The 21,804-nt window shown below is 34.7% G+C and overlaps 1 protein-coding gene across 2 annotated transcripts in view; it reads right to left on the reverse strand.

The window, feature by feature from the left end:
* Positions 1-301: 301 nt before the first annotated feature.
* LOC122493044 (protein FRA10AC1) overlaps positions 302-21,804 on the reverse strand; it is a 36,630-nt gene continuing 15,127 nt past the window's right edge. For both annotated transcript variants that reach the window (XM_043597009.1, XM_043597008.1), the window contains exons 9-15: positions 19,590-19,635; positions 16,983-17,096; positions 15,474-15,516; positions 13,101-13,219; positions 8,515-8,553; positions 2,671-2,749; positions 302-471 (exon numbers count right to left, since the gene is read on the reverse strand). In XM_043597009.1, the coding sequence (XP_043452944.1) occupies positions 429-471; positions 2,671-2,749; positions 8,515-8,553; positions 13,101-13,219; positions 15,474-15,516; positions 16,983-17,096; positions 19,590-19,635 (483 nt within the window). In that variant the 3' untranslated portion in view covers positions 302-428. The remainder of the gene's footprint in view (positions 472-2,670; positions 2,750-8,514; positions 8,554-13,100; positions 13,220-15,473; positions 15,517-16,982; positions 17,097-19,589; positions 19,636-21,804) is intronic.

Genomic DNA, 21,804 nt, shown 5'->3' on the forward strand with positions numbered 1-21,804 from the left:
AGTGGATGAAAGGAAAGTAAATAAATAAGCTGGAGAGACATACTTACTCTATTTTATAATTTTTTGTGAGATACCAATAATTCTAATAATTTAAACTAACTGAGGCAAGGGAAGATAAATATGAATGAGTAAAACAACAAAAACTACAAATTACAGGAACAACAGACTCTCTGTACAGTGTACTAGCTTCACCCTTGAGGAGCTGTGGGCGGAGCGGCTGTATATAAGCAATTGAAAAGACACAGAAGGGAAAGGGAAACATGTCTCCAATGGAACTGAAAAACTTTCAAAGCAGCTGACATCCTGACAGTAGTTGGATTTTTATTTCCAAAGATAAACCGCTCAAGCTGCAACCTGTAGATGACATTGTTGTGGAGAGTTTCAAAGTGCACTTTCACATTAAGGAACGTAGGCTTCTCTCTTCCATCTCACAGAAATAAATCTTGAAAATAGTCATCAAATTCCTCTTCTCTATTTAAAAGAAAAAGTATACATATTGATTAAAACCAACCGAAAAGAAATTATTAGGTGACACGTAATAGGAGATTAATGAAAATAAAATATTTTCACTCAATGTAATTTGCTGATTCTTCTATATATCAATGTATTTCATGATTCATCCATCAAATAATTCTTAACTTTTTGAATAATCACAATTATACCCAGACTGATTAAATATAAAGTGTTTCATATGTAGCCACCTCCCCCTAAATGTATTTATTACCTAAGATTTTACTTTAAAGTGCATACTTTATAAAATGTTATTGCTTCTCTTTACTTTTTTGGTTGACTTTATAGTTTCTCTGTTCATTCTCATTTCAACTTATAGTCTGATCAAGAAATGAATGAAAAAGAAAACTATTTTCAGCAAAATACACGTCTTGCTCCTAGGAATGGAAAAAATCTGCTTAGGCTATAGGTTTTTATTGCTCTGAGAATAGTCAATATATATTTGTAGCTGTAAAAATCATGTCTAACACAAAGAATTGAAGTCTGAAAGGAGATATTAAATTGTTAAAATACTATGAAAACTGTCAAGTACAAAATTAATGTTTGGAACCAGAGTGATGAAGGAAAATGTACAGGTTTTCAAGTCAGATGGTATTTAAGTTCCAGTTCGGTCACTTACTAGCTAGTAACAGCAGGTTACTTAACTTCTCTGGGCTCAGTCTCCTTATCTGTGCAATAGAGGATATTGTATTTCCTCACAGAGGTGCTATGAGAGGATTAAATGTATACACATCTGCTTTTTTCTTTCTGAGACAGGCAATCAAACTGGAAAGTCACCAGTCTACCAGTCTCTTCAGAAAAGTTCTTCTAGATCAGGGATTCACAATGGGCCTTCATCATTTGATTTTAAATACTTGTGAATGCAAAAAGCTATTACACCATGTTCAAATTAATAAAAAAAAAAACAAACAAACAGAATCAGCTAAAGTTGATTTAAGAATTATCTGCAATTTGGCACTCCCCATTGCTGTTGTCCCTTTTTCCCCAGCATGACAGCAAAATGCAGTAAAAATTTACAAATTGTAGTCAAAACTTAAATATGGGAAATTAGCTGAATCTCTGTTAGACTTAGATGTTGAGTACTTGATCAATGTCAAGTATTTATGAGGTCACAAAGAGTTCTGGATTATGAAAGCCTTCTTAGGATTTACTCAAGTATCTTCATTGCCTAAAAAGGTGAGCTGATCCTAAGACCTAGTCTAATCACTTTCAGCTATAAAGCTCTTCAAAGGGAAGTTACACGGTTGAAAGTTTAGTCAATAGTTTGACTAGGATAGCAATATTTTATTTATAGCAATAACTTTTACATGTAGGAATTGTTTATTTGGCTGGAAAAAAAAGTTAAGGTCACAGAATAAAAGTAATCTTATTTAACAAAAACTCTTTCCAATACACTTGAATTCTATTACACTGGGAACATATCATAATTGGCAAGATGTTTTGTAATCAGCTTAAATTAGTGAATAATGATTGGCTCATTGTTTTTCCATTATGAACCAACATGCCTAAAGACTAACAAAATGGGATTAAAATTTATTGAGCGCTTAGATTTGTAGGTATGGCACAAAGTGCTTTACATTCTTTATTTCATTAAATCTTCACAATAAATTCTATGCAGTAGGTATTATTTTACCCTCTTTTAGGAGAGAAAGCTCTAGTGCTGAACTTCCCAGTATATGACAAGAGCTGATAACATCCCAGCCCATACCCAGATAGCTCTTCCAACCCAAAGCAGATAACAACGTACACACTGAATGATCTGTCTTTGGGCGCTAAGGTGGCTGTTGGAAATTTACCCATCCGTATCTTCAAGGAGCTCCCCTGTACAGGTTTATGATAATCAGAATATCATGAATAGGCTGCTCTGGAACTAGTAAACAACCCTTCTCTGATGGATTCTAAGCAAAGACCAGAGGGCCATCTGTCAAGGTGAGCTGAAGAAAAATTTACTGACAGAGAGGAAGCTGGATGAGTTAGCTGTCTATGGCCATAAGCAATGACTAGAATTAAACTCTGATCTTACCAGACTAGAGAGTCCTTGGAATTAAACAGACATTCATGATGCTGAGCTTTTTCATTAATTGTTATCAAGAATGGCTGTGGCTGCAGCTTCCTAACTGATGTAAAGGGTATGCATTATCTGTTAATATCAGGACTCACTGTGATTTTTCATCTGTCTCTGGTAGGGGGCCCTTCCAAAGTTCAGATTCTGAAGTACCTTCATCTTCATCAGAATTTCCTGTTTATTTAAAAGAGATTTTTAAAATGTGTTTTATTTAAAACATGTTTTGAACTACCCACCAATGCAATTAATTAACTTCAGAGTTAACTGCAATTTAGCTTCAACGTTTGTGGCTCTGAATATGTAATTTACTCTTCCAGACCAATAACATTCTTTTTAAAAATAAATAAATAAGCTGAGATATACCAGAGTCTCAGCAAAAAGACCAAGGAAAGTCTCAAGGGAAATTTCCCTAAGTTACACTGAGTTAAAGTAGTGATTCCAATATTAACTCTTATAAAGGAATGATCTCTTGAAATATAATTGTCTTCGCTTTAGTTTCTTCTTTCTATCAGCATACAAAGGACACGCAGGTTAAGAATTTTGTAGAGAGTTTATTTACATTAGGATCATGACCTGAAGAATTGAACTAGTGTGTAGGACAAGTTAGTTAAATTATGTACAAATATTGTCAGACACTTTTAAAAATTAATGCTGATTAAATTAATTAGAAGAAGCCGTTTCAAAGAAACAAGCATACTAATAATACATTGCTGGAGTAAAATTTCTATAAACCTTTTTCTTGAGGAATATCTAGCAATATAGATCAGTTTAAAATGTACATACACTTTGACCAGCAATGCTGCTTTTAAGAATTTAACTATTTACTTAGAATAAATAAGCACCTGAGATACATGTACAAAGATGTTCATTATAACAACAACAAAAGAAGAAAACCTATATCCTCACCAGTTAGGGATTAAGGATTGGTTAAATTAATACTATACAACTTTTAAAAAAAAACCGTAGCATATCTATATGTATGACCATGGAAAAACATCTGTGCTATATCAAGTTTCTTAAAAGTTACAGAAAGCATGCATGGTATAATCCAATTTGTAGTTACATATACTGTAAGTTTGTAAGGTCCAACCAAACTTAACAGTCATTACATTACCTGTGGGCCTGGGATACTTTCTACTTCAAGCATTTCCAAATATTTTATATTAAAAAAAAATTTTTTTTAAATGTTTATTTATTTTTGAGGGAGACAGAATGTCAGAGCATGAACAGGGCAGGGGCAGAGAGAGAGGGAGACACAGAATCGGAAGCAGGCTCCAGGCTCCAAGCGGTCAGCACAGAGCCCGACACAGGGCTTGAACCCACGAGCTGTGAGATCAAGACCCGAGCTGGAGTCGGACGCTTAACCGACTGAGCCACCCAGGTGCTCCCCAAATATTTTATATTTTAAATAGTGATCATGTATTGCCTTAGAAATCAATCAAAACAATGAATATACTCTATTTTTAAAATATAACAAAACAGACATGTTTCTTGTAAATCCCCCTATATTGGTGAACTAAAAATTATCAAATACTGAAAAATACAATAAAAGTATATGTCGTAAAGTAATTTTAATAGCAAATAGTTCCTCTCCAATAAGTTGGTCTTAAAATGAACTGACACAAATTTGGCCTGTCAATACAGAATGTCCCTTAGTTAACACACAAAAATAAAACAGCATTGATCTGCCACAGTGGTTTTAGCCTTTTACCTGCTGGACTTTGATCCATGAATCAATATGTATATCTGAACTTCGGTTCTAACTGAAATCTATTCTGGCACAAATTCTGACAAAAATGGTAAAAAAAAAAAAAAGGGGGGGTGTGGGGGAAGGGGTTGTACTTTTAATGATCTACATACAAAGACAATAAAAAATGACAAAATTATAAAGCCTTGGGAACAAGATTCCCACTCAATTACAACCAGCACTGAAACTGCCAGTGTCCCAAAGCAAATATGAGAGAAAAGAGAATAAAAGTCTTCTACTCTTATTTTTTATTTTTATGAAAACTCACTAACATGAGATAAAGAAAGCACAGAAAAACCAGTCAGGCCTAACAGTTAACACTACAGTGTTACCCTGTTAATGTTGTTAGAGAACAAAACCTACAAGGACTTTGAAAATGGGCAGCTAATTTCCCTGTCAAGAGTACTTCCCATAGGCCAGCTTTCCTATACCAGGTTTATGATACCAGACAATCCAGTTTTTTGCTAAAAGAGTAAATCAGTTTAGAGTATTATAAAATAACTTTCTTTGAAAGATCACAAGCTAAAAAAGTGACCAAATATTATTAGAGAATCAAATCCAGAAGACTGGGCTATATGACCTTTAGGTGCAACCCTGTGAATCTATAATATTCTAGTTCCCTGAGAGTGGCAGTAACTAGAAACCATTCCTATGGTAACTGATACAGCCTGCCCGAGGTGGGAGGGGCACTGCTAAGGAAATAACAAGAGAACAGGCAATACAAAATGGTACTCTTGTATCAGTGTCAAATCTACGCAGCCGTTTTTACCAAGTGAGGATCAAAATATAAATCACTGACTCTCTGTATGGGATCTTAGAGGTCTTTAATCTAGGTGTTATCCAGTGATCCAATCTCTTATTGCAGTATCTCCCCAAACAAGTGGCTGTCCAATCTATGCTTAAACACCTCACTACTTCCTGAAGCAGCCCATTCCCCCATTGCCTTCTTCAGATATTTCTAATTGAGAAGTTTTTCCTTAAATTAAGGCAAAAATCTGTCTCTGGGCAATTTTTATCCATAGACTCTAGTTCTGCCAAATACTCACCAAAAATAAGTCTACACAAAAGCAGTTTTACAAACATCCACAGTTTCCATGTCTAACTCCTTATCCCTTCTCTCCCAACCCTTCACTTTTCTCCAAGCTAAACATGTATAGTTCCTTCAACCTTCTTCCTATGACAATTTCAAGTTCTCTCAATGCGAAAATCTCTTGGTTTTCAACGTTCCTTTTAGAATGTGGTACAAACTGCATACAATTTTCCCTATATGTCTGAATAATGAAAACAGATCTGTCATCTTGGTTCTTCTAGATATTATGATAACTAAATAACTTGGGCTTACTGAAGAAGTGGCAAGTCTCCACTTATGATAACATAATGGATAGGTCAAACTTTTATAGACTTAATTTTTGATTTGATCAATTCTAGAGAACAAAACACAGAATCTGTTTAATGTCTGGTTTTCTTTCTTTTCCTGAACAACAATAATAGCTATAGGTTATCAAGAAGTTAACTTTGTGTTGGACACATGCTTTACATGTATATTGTCTCATTTGGCTCTGATAATAAAAAAACAAAGTTAAGTTTCTTTATATCCATTTTACAGATAGAACTGAGACACAGATCAAACCATTTAATATAGATTTGTGGAATGTATCTGCCAAAATTGGGGTATAAAGAGTGGACTTACATTTGATTCACTGATGAATAGTTATTGATGATAAAGGTAAAAGGGCGTAGACTTTGTAGAGTTATAAGTCTGGGTTTAATCCCAGATCTGCTATTAAACAACAACTAGATCTTAGGCAATTTATGTAAAATCTCTGGGTCTTGGTTCTTCTGTCTGCCAAATGGGCTATTATATGCCCATTATTAAGATTAAATGAGGTAACACAACTAAACCACTTGCCATTGTGGCTGACAGAATAAATAATCAACAAATGCAAGTTAAAATTCTTTTTCACCACAGAAATTGGGTTTTTCTTCATGGATTTGGTTTTAATAATCCATATATTAAATAGCAGTAAAAGTAACTAAACATTATCCAAGTGAAAATGAAAGATAGTGTGTGTGTGTGTATATATACATATGTGTGTGTGTGTGTGTATGTATAAATCCATATATATCTATATATAGAGATATATATGTCCCATATATCTATATATCTCTCTATATAGACATATACATGTATATGTATGTATAAATATAGATATAGATATAGATATATAGATATATAGATATAGATATATACACACTACTTCCGCCCCAGATAGCAGAAGTCTTTCAGTATCAAGCCTGGCTACGTTCTAGAAACTGTTACTATACTTTACCTAATTTAGGAAAAGGCGCTACACATCAATGAGGATTTACGTGGGGAGAAACAAATATCAGTGCTTTAGGACACTTCAAAAATGCTGAAAACAAAACAGGTATCAGCAAACTAATTTATAAGATGTATGTTGTATTCCTAAACTAGAGGAATGCCTCCACTGACACTTCCCTCTCCATTAAATGTTTAAACAGTAAATATCTTAAAACTCCTCTATTTTTCCCAGTGCAAAATTTCTGATTACTGACCGCTTAAAAATTCTCCTTCAGAATTATATTAAGGGGTGCCTGGGTGGCTCAGCCTGCCAAGACTCAAGCATCTGAGTCTTGATTTCTGCTCAGGTCATCATCTCACAGTTTGTGAGTTCGAGCCCCGTGTCAGGTTCTGCATTGAGAGCGTGGAGCCCCACCTGGAATTCTCTCTCTCCCTCTCTGCCCCTCTGCTGCTCACTCTCTCTCTCTCTCAAAAATAAAGAAATAAACTTAAAAAAAAAAGAATTAAAATACTAGTAATATTTCTATTTGAAAGGCGGGATTTGGAGTAATTACTTTTACTGATTTTGTCACAGTAATATGTATTACTTTAAATCAGAAAAAACTTAACTCTTAAGTTTATAAATTTCTAAGCCTACAAGTCTCAAATTTCTGAATTTCTATAAAATAGGCCTAAATGAATTAGATATGCTATTGAACTACACTAACCCTACTGCAATGTCTTTTAAGAAATGTGACACTGTATTACTACTGAGATGCAACGCTATTGTTTGTTACATCACAGATGGACGCCCCTTTTATGAATCTACAGGAGAGTCTACTCACTCTCAGAACTCAGCCTAGAAAAAGATGAACACACTGTGTGTGATTATATGGGTACAATTAATCATTCTACTGGTGGCTTCCTTATTTGGTTTGGTTGTATAGAAGAAGAGTGACAAATGTGTGATCTACCTTTGCAATTATGCAGGGCTTTTTGGTAAACGTTTGTCTAGCTTTATTTTGCTGTTCTATCTTGTTTTTCCATTATTCTGATTTCACTTTTAAAAATCTTATTTTATTGTATATATATCTGTAAGTCATTTGAATGTTTTTTGGAATGTTGCGGGGAAAGAACAATAAAATTTGTGGCAAATATTCAATGAAATCCAATCTGGTTTGATACAATTTGGTGAAAACCACTGTACTTATTAAAAAACGAATCAGTAGTAACCAGCTGCCAAATTCTACTTTCCATACACAAACCACACATTTCACTTGATCAGTCAAAACCACAAGATAACGGAGATAATTCAGTCTCGTACAATATAAGTGACATTTTTTTTTTAATGTTTGTTTATTTTTGAGAGAGAGAGAGCGTGAGAGGGAAAGGGGCAGAGAGAGAGGGAGACACAGAACCCGAAGCAGGCTCCAGGTTCTGAGCTGTCAGCACAGAGCCTGACGCAGGGCTTGAATTCACAAACCGTGAGATCATGACCTGAGCCAAAGTGGAACGCTTAACTGACTGAGCCACCCAGGTGCCCCTATAAGTGACATTTCTTAAGTCTTAATCTACTTTCCCAATTCTTTTTCCATTCCAACCTCATCTGTTTTTCTTCCTTCATATTCCATGATGTGAAATCAAAGTGTGTATCCATTATATTTACTGAAAAAAATTTTATGCTCTTCCATTTTAAAATAAGAAACTTTAAAATGTTTAAAACTGGGGGAAAAATCATACACTTCTAGCACTTTTTCTATGATTTTTCTCACATAGTACAAAACCAAAAAATAATATACATATGAGCAAGTCACAACTGATGGGAAACCCAAACTGCAAATCACTTGAATCTATATATTTGTGTTAAATAAAAAAATGCTAAATACTTACTGTTCACAGAATTTTCTGATTTCTTTGAGGATGAATGCCCTGAAAAGAAAACAGCATTGCTTTGTTAAAAATCATTCTGCAACAGTGTAACAGTTATACCTGTGACCAGAATTCTTCCCAAGAGCCTGGTTTACTTTAAACTCTTACAGAAAAGCACCTTACTGTCTTCTAATCTTTCATGTTTCTCAGACTTATCTCTCTAATTAAAATGTTAGAGTCTTTTAGGTAGAGGTATTTTATGCCTGAAATATACAGCACAAAGCTTAAACAAATAATAAACACCTTTAAAAAAAAAAAAACAACATGAATTCATGTTGCAAAAAAAAAAAAAACCCCTCGCAGATTAGCTGCAACATAATCATATTTTATCAAGAGATGTTTAACATTTCAAAGCAGTTTACAAATACTCATTTTTCACAATACTTTTTCATATACAGATGAGAATTCTTAGTAACTAAAATTCACACAAAATATTAACTACATAAAACAAACATTTTCATTTCTACAATAGTCATCCAGTGAGGGAAACAGAAAGCAAAAAGTACTAAAAATCTACTAGCACAATTTTTAAAAATCATAACTCTATAGAATCTTTTGCAGTAAGACCAGAGGGAAAATAATTCTGAAGACTGATAAATCAGAAAATGACAGATAACAGATGGAGAGCAACAATCCCTCTAACCTCCTTGGATCAAAGATCTCATAAGCCAAAGCTGATGCATAAATAGCCCCTTTCAGGCCCAATGAAGAGGGTGTCACAACCACAGGGTAAAGACTCCACAGGAAGCCAAGGCCTGGACTGTGGTAACCACTTTAGGTTATTGTTTCTTTTCTTTTCTTTTTTAGGTTATTGTTCCTTCACTCCTATTTCCTACTTATCAGAAAGCAAATAAAAACATAGCTAAGCTGGTGACAAATGAAATGATTCTTCTCTGTCATATGAGGAACACAGTACCAGGTTCCAAATGTCTATAGGTACAAAAAGAGGTTAGCTTACTTTGGAGGCCTAAGGACATAACTGGAACCAAAGGTAAGAAATCGTAGGTTTGGGCTAAATTAGTTAAGGAGAAATCTGCTAACAATTACAACTAACTGAAATGTAAAAGAATATTTTGGGCAGTACTAAGTTCTTCCCTGAAGGTGTCAAAGTGAAAGCAGAACAAGTACCTGATATAGAGCAGTACATCTCAAACTTTATGGTGCCTATGAATCATCCCGGAACTTAAGTGTACTTGTTATTCAGGAGATCAGGAAGGGTCCGAGACTGTGCATTTCTAGCATGCTCCCAAGAGATGACAATACCAAAGGACCATATTTTGAAAAGAAAACCACAGAGCATCTTTTTGCTCATGATCCCAGGGCTGGGATCTCTGATGTTCCCTTCAATGTTGAGAACTGTTTCACCGATTCACTCACTCCCCTAACATTTATTGAACACCTAGTATATGGAGAAAGCACTGTGCTTAGAAATTGGATAAAGAATTAAATAAGTTACATGGCCCCTTCCTTAACAGAAAACACATTATTCCAAGGGTGATATGTATGTCCAAAGGAGAAGTGCATGGTGCTACTGAAATGTTTAATAGGGACCTAACCTTGCTTGGAGGAGTGGGGTGAAGGGTGCCAGGAAAGGCCTTCCCAAGAAAGTGAGCTTGGGGATTGACTGGTAGTGGGGGAGAGGTAATATCTTCAACTTTCTGCCAAGACACTCTACCTAAGTACCGTGTTCTGCTCAGACCTGCCAAAGCAGACTAGTCCTCAAAGTCAAGCTATGGATCTCTTTTAGATTTTTTTCTCTATCCGTTGACTCAACCATCTAGCTATCCAATTATCCATCCATCTATCCACTTACTTAACATTTTGTATGATAGTAATCTGACACCACGGGAATCAATGGGACCACAAAGGGAGAACATAGAGAAAGAAGATAAGTCATGTAAGAGCCCTAGGCAACCCCAACACCTAAGGGTATGACTGAGGAGGACCTATAATGAAGAGGTGGAGGAAAGGCCAGAAAGACAGGAAGAAAATCAAGAAAGTAGATTGTTTTGAAGAAGTTTTGTCAACAGTTCAAAATGAGGCTGAGATATTAAGTATTTATTATTATGCAAGTTTGGGCCAAATTAAGTCTGGCTATAAAGTATCACATAAAAATCAAGCTAGTTCCAGATGATCCCAGATACAAAGATACTGCAGAGTTCCACATGGTTTTCCTAAGTTTGCTAAAATGCTGTCATTTTCTGCTCTATGCCACAGAAGTTGAAAAAAAGTAACTATATTTTATGCTATCAGGGGCTCTGAATAAAGACTAAATATGAAACACATCTCTCAATTCTACTCTGCCTTGGTTCTCTGTCCCTGAAGTTGTCCCGAAACAATCTTCAAAGTCTTTCATTTTCTCATTCTTTCTTTCTTACACCTTACATGTGCTAGTGGGGTGCTGGGATACAGCAATGAACACAGCAGACAGAACCCTTGCCTTCCTGGGGCTTTTATATAACTGTCATATATGTAATGAAAAAGTTCCAGGTCTATAATGTTGATGGTATTATAACTAGAAGTATTAACTTAAATTCATGGTCAGGGACGGAATCAGGAAAGGATCCCTAAGGAAGTGACATTTAAGCTTAGACCTGGAGGATGAGTTAGGATGGCATCTGGTGGTGGGGGGAGGGGTTAGAAAGAGAGGAAGCAGCATCTATGTAGCCTCTAAATGGAAAGAAGTTTGGCATTGTCTAGAAACTGAAAGGCTGTGAAAGTGGAGTATGAAAGTGAGGTGAAGCATGGTGAGAACCACAAGTTTTGTATGCTGGATCATATAAAGCCTCTGGGTTTTATGCAGGTTTTGATTATATCCTAAGAAAAATAGGAAATCACTGCTTTATGGAGAATGGATTAAGGGGAGGGCAAGATAGTGGCAGAGCTAGTGAGGATAATACAGCAGTGGTCTAGATGAGAAAACATGGTGGTTTGAACTAGAGTAGAGAGAACTTGAGAAATATACACTCTTGGGGTATAACTGACAGGATCTGGTAACAAATTAAACATAAATAATGAGAAGAAAGAAGGCATCAAGGATAAGTTCCAGATATGATACTAGCTTTTAGGCTGACAGAGATGTCATCTACTAAAACATGGAACACTACAGGAAAAACATCTGTAAGGAAGATCACACGCATATCTATGTGTAATCCGAGCGTTCCAACCCCATACCTGATCCTGAGTATCCAGCTATCTGACTGTCTGCTTTGAATGTACTAAACAAGTTTTTACAAGGTAGGGATTAGTTCTTCTTTAATTTGGAATACATAGTGATTAACATGGTATCATACTATGATGTGAATACAATATTATATACTATAATAATGAATTTAACAAAACTCAAGTATGATACATTAAATATTTTTAAAACAATTTTTTAAACACAAACAGGATTTTCACATTTATTAACATTTATTTTGGAGTTTGGAAATGACTGAGATAGACACAAAAAGGAATTCTGCTTCAAATACCATTTCTCAATAAACCCCAGAACAGTATTTTCTTCTCACCATCTATCAATTTCACCAACTCTGTAAGTTGGTGATACTATACGCTTGAATATGTTATGATTCACAAGAAAAAAAATACATGTAAGAATGAAACCTATTAATAATCTTCATAGCTGGAGCAAGGGAGCCCTCTCCTGTCCAAGTATTATGTTAACATTTGGCTGAATCTAATGTAATCTTCCATTAACCACGTAATTTAAGTTCAATTCACTCTAAGTTATAGCCAATTTACTCTATTATGGACTGAAAAATAAACTAGCAGTAACCTTCATAATAGCTAACTATGCACCAAGCACTGTGCTAACAGCTTATATGCATTATCTCATTTGAACTTCTGAACAATCCTATAATCTAGGTACTATCATCATGACAATTTTACACATGAAGAAATTAAGGCTTAGAGAGCCCAAGGACTACTGAGGAAGAAGTAAGTGACTGATGGATTTGAATTTAACAATTATTTACTAAGTGTATGTGAACAGCACCATGCTAGGTTCTGAGGACACATATATATCAAGCTCTATGATTTCAAGAAGCTCATAAGCTAGTAAGAAAATCACACAGGCCAAGGTAATTGAAATCACAGTGTTATAATTTTATACTGACTTATAGATTATGTACTGTTTTACAATGTTCAAAGTGCCTCTCACATTCTTATTTGATTCTCCACAATAAGCTCAAACAGCACAGAAGCCCGTTATTCACATCGTCCCTACTTACATGAGGAAAGTAAAACTCAAAAAGCTCAGGAACTTGCCCAAGGTAACAGGTGTCTAAGAGACAAAGTCAGGAAGGAGAATGCTATTTGCAACACTATTACTGTCTGCCCAAAATGAATTAAAACCATACTTGTTTTTGAAACTCCTGTAAATTACTATAAATTCCTATCTAAATTCCCCAACCAGTTTCCTTTCATCCACTATAAAACAGAAATCTAAATACATTCACCAATTAAATTCTACATTTGATACATACAGCAGATTACATTTCATGTTTAAAAATGTGAGTAGGTATTATATTTGAATTCCCTTTTACCTTTTGCTTTTTTCTGAGACGTCTCTTCTACAGAAGATGATCTGGATTTTTTATGTGATGACTCTTCATGATCTTTTTTGGATTTATCCTTTCTTTTTTTTGACTTGACTTCTTTTCTCCTTTATGTTGAACAATATAAAACTAAAGTTAACTTTTTCAACTGACCTTTATGAAAAATAAGAACCAATGAGCAAAACAGTCAAATCAGTTAAAGTACATATTTTTACAATGTAATTTACATAAGGAACCCTTAAATGAGTCTGTAAATATTTCAGGCTAGTATATTAATTGAGACAATTTTGAAGGAAGCCTAAAACTTTAAGACAAATTATTTTTTGTAAGTTCTGTATACAAACCTTAGTAAATATAAATCATAGTTTCCTCATTTCCTACTTGTTTTCTATCATTTAGCCATTTTTTAAATTAGAAAAACAAATGTCATTTCCCTCCACATAATTCCTATCTACTTATACTTTGAAAAAACACACAAAACAAGAAGAAACACTCTAACAGTTCCAAATCATCTGTAAATAGAAAATTCTTCTGCTAAGAGGAAAGGAATACAGTAAAGGCATAAAGGAATGAGGATGGAGGGGCTTACTTTAACTCAAATGTCTACTTTAGACCATTTGTCCTTTTATTGCTGTAGCTTTATCTCTTCTAGGCCATGTTTACAAGGCTGTTGGTACCATGGCTGGCAAGCAATTGATATTAACTGGTTAAGAAAGGAAACACTAGATAGGAAAAGGTGATAATGCTGAAATTAGGACCGAGAAGGAGAATGAAGAGACAACAGGGGATTAGTTTCAAGAAATTTACTCATCAGACCTTCCAAATTAAGGTACTTATACCAAATGCTATAATACTTTTTAAGGCAATTATCACTTTCTGCCTTTCATAAGAATCATTTCAATTTTGAAATGAAGCTCGAAAGTCAAGGTAAAAAAAACCCTCTGGTATCACTGATGGAGAGGGGAAATAAAGGTTAGGCTATTCAAGTAATCTAAGAAATTCTACTAATTTGAATAATTTAAAAATTATTAATTATTTAATATTTATTTTTAACAACTAAAATACTAGATACAGCACATTCATAGCATAGCTGATTTAAAATTTAATCTACTGGGGCATCTGGATGGATCATTCGGTTAAGCGTCCAACTTTAGCCCAGGTCGTGATCTCATGGTTCGTGGGTTTGAGCCCCACATTGGGCTCTGTGCTGACAGCTCAGAGCCTGGAGCCTGCTTTGGATTCTGTGTCTCCCTCTCTCTCTGACCCTCCCCTGCTCGTGCTCTGTCTCTCAAAAATAAATAAACGTCAAAAAAATTTTTTTAATATACTGACATATATATTTTATAAAGTTGCAGAATCTCATTGTTAAACTTTTAACTTATTCAGGGCCTTATTCAGGCCCTGAAATGTGATCATCACAATAATGGCAGGTCACCAATTTTGTCTGAACATCCTCAATATCAGGGACCCCTCTATGCTTGACCTACCATATGCCAGGCACCATGTCAAGCACTTTACATGCACTTTCACTAGTGTATCCTTAGCATCCTCATTTTTAGAGTTGATAAAATTGAGTCTTACAGAGGTTAAGTACCTTTTTTTCTAATGCTTATTTATTTATTTTGAAAGAGGGGAGGAGGAGAGGAAGGGGAAGCAAGAGAGAGAGAATCCCAAGCAGGCTCTGCACTGTTAGTGCAATCTCATAAACCATAAGATCATGACATGAGCCAAAATCAATTCCGGAGGCTTAATGCTTAACTGAGCCACCCAGGTGCCCCCCAGAGCTTAAGTACCTTGCCTAAAACAGACAACTAGTAAGTGGAGAAGCTGAGAGAAATACACAGGAGTCTGATTTCCAAGCCCATGACCTTATTTATATATACACTGCATATTGCAGAACATGGATACTCCTCCCCCACTGAATATGACAGGCACATTCTAGCTCACTCAACAGGAGCCTGATTTTGATATTTGAAATGAGAACAGAGGAATATAATCCCTTGTAAGAATGACAAACTCCAAATAAAACACTGTTTAAATGAGACATATGAAATCACTTTATGAAGACCTGCTTTATAATACAGTTCCAAGAATATTATGACATCTGAACACTGACTCCAAACTAAAAATTCTAATATCTATCACCCTGCACAGGCCTTCATATTTAAAACTGCTTGGCTAGAGTAAGGCATGGCAAACTTCCAGTTCCCTGGTATATGTATACAGTCTATCCCAGACATTCTACACAATCAATTAATTAAACCATCAACCACTTAAATCTACATTTTGACACTGAGTGCAGGTAAGTGAGTATACAAGACTACTAAACAATAACAACAGCATTTCAAAAGATAATATTACCTGTGATGAAAATTTAATTTAAAGGAACATTCTTGGCATAATCCTAAAAAATAAAAATAAAAAAGTGACACCACTGAAAGGCTGAATTTGAATAACTGTAGTGCTACTCTACTTTTAATATCATACATTCTCATTCTTCCTTATATCCCTTTACTATAAGAGGGGAAACAAAACTCTGAAAAAAAAATCTGATTCCACTTCAAAAAATGCCTATGCACAGTAAAAATGGTATTAGAATGCTTGAGAAATTAAAAATATTCTAACATTGCTTTAAAAAACTGCTGTCAATTTATTCTAAAAGCAAACTCTGTTTCATACACAGCATTAATGTGTGTCTCACATCAAAAGTATCTAATAACAATAGTGTGGGTATAGTCACTTGGTCTGAAGTGCTCTAAGAGTTTTCAAATAGAAAAGAGCATTTCAAAAAGTTCCAGTTGTGGGCTCTTCTTTCGCCTTATACTTAATTTCAGTTCACACCAGCTGAATTGTCCCCATGAGTACTTCCAGGAGGGACTTCTGCACTGGTGAGCATTAAGTAGCACATGAGGAAATTCTTGACTTCTATATGGAGTGGGTAGAAAACTGCCAGGAGTTTACTTAGGTAAGGTAATTAACATGACAGGAGAAGAAGCTGACACAGAAGAGTAGCTTAGTGAGAAAGAAAAGAAAAGAAAAGAAAAGAAAAGAAAAGAAAAGAAGAAAGAAAAAGGGAGAAAGAAAGAAAGAAAGAAAGAAAGAAAGAAAGAGAAAGAAAGAAAGAATGAAAGATTCTAAAACATGCATATTACAAGAGGTTGCTGTATTCTGGGGTATAACCTCAAGATTTTAAGACTGATGTCACAAACAGTTATGCCCACCTAAATCTTTTTCCTTATTGACACAAAGAGAGTGTATTTATTGTCCACACCATAACAATATGGCTACTAGGTAACATGAGATTTTATGCTGACTTTTCTGATACTCTGCATCTCATTGTGCACTGGTGACATACTCATGTTAATGGGAAGAGGTCTTAACTTTACAAATTATCGGTTTACATCTGTCATTAGAACTGTTTCACCCATGGGCGCCTGGGTGGCTCAGTCGGTTAAGCGTCTGACTTCGGCTCAGGTCATGATCTCGAGGTCTGTGAGTTTGAGCCCCATGTCGGGCTCTGTGCTGACAGCTCAGAGCCTGGAGCCTGTTTCAGATTCTGTGTCTCCCTCTCTCTCTGCCCCTCCCCTATTCATGCTCTGTCTCTGTCTCAAAAATAAATAAACGTTTAAAAAAAAAATTAAAAAAGAAAAAGAACCGTTTCACCCAAATGTCACCATAATGGTGACCACATAAAAATTTTAGCCTCAAAAGTTATCTATCACTTTGGGAAGCTCTCAGAAAAAAGAGCGCTTCCAGAAGGACACATTAAAATTTTTTAATTAAACCTTAAATTAGCCTATATATTTTTAAATCTAAGCAATTAGATAAACTTTGAAGAAAGCAATTATATAACACCTAAAATCAACTTACTTAATTTAACAAGTGCATTTCTCTTTTCACCATGTTCAATGTAACCAAAATTAACTTCCCAACTCTTCAAATCTTCTTTTTCTTCACAACATTTATTTCCACAGAAAAACTGGCCTGTGAAAAAGAAAGGAATATTAGCTACGATAGTTGGAAACAATTTTAATCTGGAATATTAATATCAATTTGGAATTACTCCTGAAATTTAACATACATATAATCTAGTTCTAGCAAGTCAGCATTAAAAAATAACTGAGTGTAATAACTATAGTATGCTCAACAAATGTGTAAATACGTATTAAATCAAAGAGCTAAAGAAAGTATTTAAAAAAAATCAGTCACAGAATTCTTGCTCAACAGATAAACTGTTTAGATCAGAGTTTTACTAACTCCCTGTTAGGGAATCTTCTACTTTGGAAAATGGAAGTACTAAAAGAGTATACTCAATAATACCCTAAAAGAATAAATATATTTTCCATAATACATGTATTTATATGTTGGCGAATCCCTTTTAATATTTAATAATAATTTTTAACTTGATTAAAATTCTAACATTATGCCATCTATTTTAAATACCAGCATAAAATGGCATTTAAAGCAGGTTTTAGATGGTAGCACTCTGAGATGAAATGACTAAGTAGAATAATAATGTTCTATGTTTTAGAGTTACTTGACTCTAAAATCAACACATCAGGGGCGCCTGGGTGGCGCAGTCGGTTAAGCGTCCGACTTCAGCCAGGTCACGATCTCGCGGTCCGTGAGTTCGAGCCCCGTGTCGGGCTCTGGGCTGATGACTCAGAGCCTGGAGCCTGTTTCCGATTCTGTGTCTCCCTCTCTCTCTGCCCCTCCCCCGTTCATGCTCTGTCTCTCTCTGTCCCAAAAATAAAAATAAACGTTGAAAAAAAAATAAAATCAACACATCATATCTGCTGTGTATGAAAACATTCTGCATAAAAGGACTGATACTGACAATCCAAGAGGAAAAAATGAAAGGAACTACCCAACTACTATTTCCTTTCACAGAATGAACCTTTTATTTGTGCAGTAAAAAAGTAATTTATATCTCAATAATCTGCACCAACAGGAACAAATCTAAACTTTTCATTAAAAAGAAATTATCAAAATGGATTTTGAAAATTATCAGTCCAAAGAACCTGTAACTTTTCTAAATTGGCATTTTTCACTCATTCCAAGTGAATACATTATGAAATGTATGCATGTTTAGTAATGGCTCTATTGTTAAAATGGCAACCAAATTATAATTCTAAATCATAGCAATAGCTTTCTCTCACCAACCAATCCTTTTTTCACTTATATTAGTTCAGAGAATGCCCTTTAATTTTTTAAAAGCAGCATTACTTACCATCACCTGAAAATTCCACTTAATAAAAGTACAAAATTTTAAAACTGTGAAACATTTCAAAATTTCTCATTGTTTAGGTAAAAACATGAACTAAAATGTAATACTAAGAAAAGTTAAAAATAGCTTTAAACTTATTCTTTTTCCTTCTCCTTTAGAGTATCTTCAGGGCTGATCCTTTATCTAAAGAAAAAAAAAGTCCTACTCTTTAATTTTGTTTTATTGCATATCCAGTTTTACACTTCACACAGACATCGAATTTATGGAAGATGGAAATGATCCACAGGGATGGCGTCAAAGTTTAATCATTCTAAAATGCAACCTTTATTTTTAAAGTTTTTAAGTTATTAGTTTAAAATGATTTCCTAAATGCTCCTATGCAGTTTTCAGAAGCATTAACAGTTTGAAATGCAATTATCAAAAAAGAGGTAACTTTACAGCATGAAATAGGATAAAGATATTAATTTTTCAGAGACTTATGAGTAGATTACAACAATGCATTAAAAAAGCATTTAATAACTGCCTCCCAAATGTTTGGTCTTTTGCTGTAAGACTAAATATTTGGTCTCAATCTCAATGATATCCCAAAATAAGAACTAGCCTATCCAAAAATTCCATTAGGTTGAAAGTGATAGTTAATCTCTACTTTCAAAATGTGATTAGACTGAAATACAATACCAAATCATTCTTCCAAAAGTTAATAAAAAGAAAAACTCAAGTATTCATCCTTTACTAGTTTCCTTTAACTCTTTAAACGTTTTTGGGGTGCCTGGGTGGCTCAGTTAAGTGTCCAACTCTTGATGTGAATTCAGGTCACGATCTCACGGTTCATGGGTTCGAGCCCCACATTGGACACGCACTAACAGTGTGGAGTCTGCTTGGCATTCTCTCTCTCTCTCTCTCTCTCTCTCTCTCTCTCTCTCTCTCTCCCTCCCCCCCCCCCGCCTCTTTCCTGCTCAAGCACTCTATCTCTCAAAATAAATACACTTTAAAAGTTTTGTAAAAAATAAACATTTTCTACTTATACTCTTATCAAATGTTCTAAAAGCAAAAATTCTAGAGGGAAAAATCTTTAAAGCATTATATTTTGACATTTGCTAATGTATCACAAATACATTGTCTGTAATTTTACTTTTATAGATAAGCATTTATTGTATAAATCAGGAATAATCTTACCAAATGACTTCAATTCAATAGTATAACAAAATAACCTCATCCTATTAAAAAGTAAAATTTCAAAAAGGAATTACCTTTTCCTGAAATTACTTCTTTTTCTACTCGCCACCTAAATCCAAACTAATGAGAAAAAAATTACATTTATGTTAGGATAAATTTAAACATTATTTAAATTGTATGTACATCTAAACACAGAGCCAGTAACTGAAATAATGATATTTACCAACATAAAAAGCAAATCTAATTCACCAGGAGGGGAAGATGGCAAGGGAATAGGAGGACCTTAGGCTCACCTTGTCCAATGAATACTACTAGATAACTATCAATTATCCTAAATACCCCAGAAATCAACCTGAAGGCTTAAAGAACCATGTAAAATATGACACTATATACCTAAAACATAGGGAGAAGAGGAGTGAAAAATGGATTCAAACTTAAACCATGAACTTACTAGAGACCACAATATATAAAAGATGTTATACATAAAGCTAATGGTAACCACAAATGAAACTACCATTAAATATGCAAAGAATAAAGAGAAAGAAATCCAACTATCCCACTAAAGAAAAACAGCAAACCATTTATGAGAGAAAGATGAGAAAGGATCAGACAAAAGAAACAACCACAAAATGAGTAATAAAATAGCAATAAATACATATCTATCAATAATTACACTGAATGTAAATGAACTAAATACTCCAATCAAAAGACATAGGGTGACAGAATGAATAGAAAATCAAGACCCATCTATATGTTGCCTACAAGAGACTATTTTAGACCTAAAGACACATGCTTTGAGGATGTGAGAGGTGAGAGGATGCAGAAACATTTATCATGCAAATGATGTCAAAAGAAAGCCGGAGTAGCAATACTTATATCAGAAAAAACAGACTTTAAAACAAAGACTGTTGGGGCGCCTGGGTGGGGCTCAGTCAGTTGAGTGTCCGACTTCAGCTCAGGTCATGATCTCACAGCTCCTCAGTTCGAGCCCCACATCACGCTCTATGCTGACAGCTCGGAGCCTGGAGCCTGCTTTGGATTCTGTGTCTCCCTCTCTCTCTGCCCCTAACCCACTCTCATTCTGTCTCTGTCTCTCTCAAAAATAAACATTAAAAAAAAAAATTTTAAACAAAGACTGTAACAACAGACAAAGAAGGACACTATATATTAATAAAGAGGACAATCCAAGAAGAAGATATGACAACTGTAAATATTTATGCACCCAACATGAAAGCACTCAAATACATAAAACAGTTAATAACAAACATAAAGGAACTAATCAATAATAATACAGTAATAAGTAACAGTAGGGGACTTTAATACCCCACTTACATCAATGGACAGATCATCTAAACAGAAAATCAGTAAGGAAACAATGGCTTCAAATGACACATTGGAACAGATGGATTTAACAGATATATATTCAGATATATTCAGAACACTGCATCCTAAAATAGCAGAACATATTCTTTTCAAGTGCATGTGGAACATTCTCCAGGATAGATCATGTATTACGCCACAAAACAAGCTTCAATAAATTCATGAAGATCAAAGTCATATACCATGTATCTTTTCTGACCATAATGCTATGAAACTAGATGTGAACCACCAGAAAAATTCTGGAAAGACCACAAATACATGGAGGTTAAATAACATGCTACTAAACAATGAATGAGCCAACCAGGAAATAAAAGAAGTAATGAAAAAAGTATATGGAAACAAATGAAATAAAAACACAACAGTTTAAAAACCCTTATAAAAAAACAAAATGGGGCACCTGGGTGGCTCAGTCAGCTAATTGTCCTACTCTTGGTTTCAGCTCAGATCATGATCTCACTGTTGGTGGGTTCGAGCCTGCTTGGGATTCTCTCTCTCCCCCTCTCTCTGCACCTCCCTTGCTTGCTTGCTCTTTCTCAAAATAAATAAATAAACATTTAAAAATAAAATAAATAAAACCTTTGTGATGCAGCAAAAGCGGTTCGAAGGGGGAAGATTATAGCAATACAGGCCTACTTCAAGAAGCCAGAAAAATCTCAAATAAATAACCTAACCTTGTACCTAAAGGAGCTAGAAAAATAACAAATAAAACATAAAACTAGCAGAAGGAAATAATAGGATTAGAGCAGAAATGATATAGAAACTAAAAAAATAATAGAACAGATCAATGAAACCAGGAGCAGGTTCTTGGGGAAAAAAATCAATAAAATTAATAAATCTCCAGCCAAACTGAGAGAAAGGACCCAAATCAATAAAATCACAAATGAGAGAAGAGAAATAACAACCAACACC

The sequence above is a fragment of the Prionailurus bengalensis genome, chromosome D2 (genome assembly GCF_016509475.1).
Source record: "Prionailurus bengalensis isolate Pbe53 chromosome D2, Fcat_Pben_1.1_paternal_pri, whole genome shotgun sequence".
Classification (NCBI taxonomy): Eukaryota; Metazoa; Chordata; class Mammalia; order Carnivora; family Felidae; genus Prionailurus; species Prionailurus bengalensis.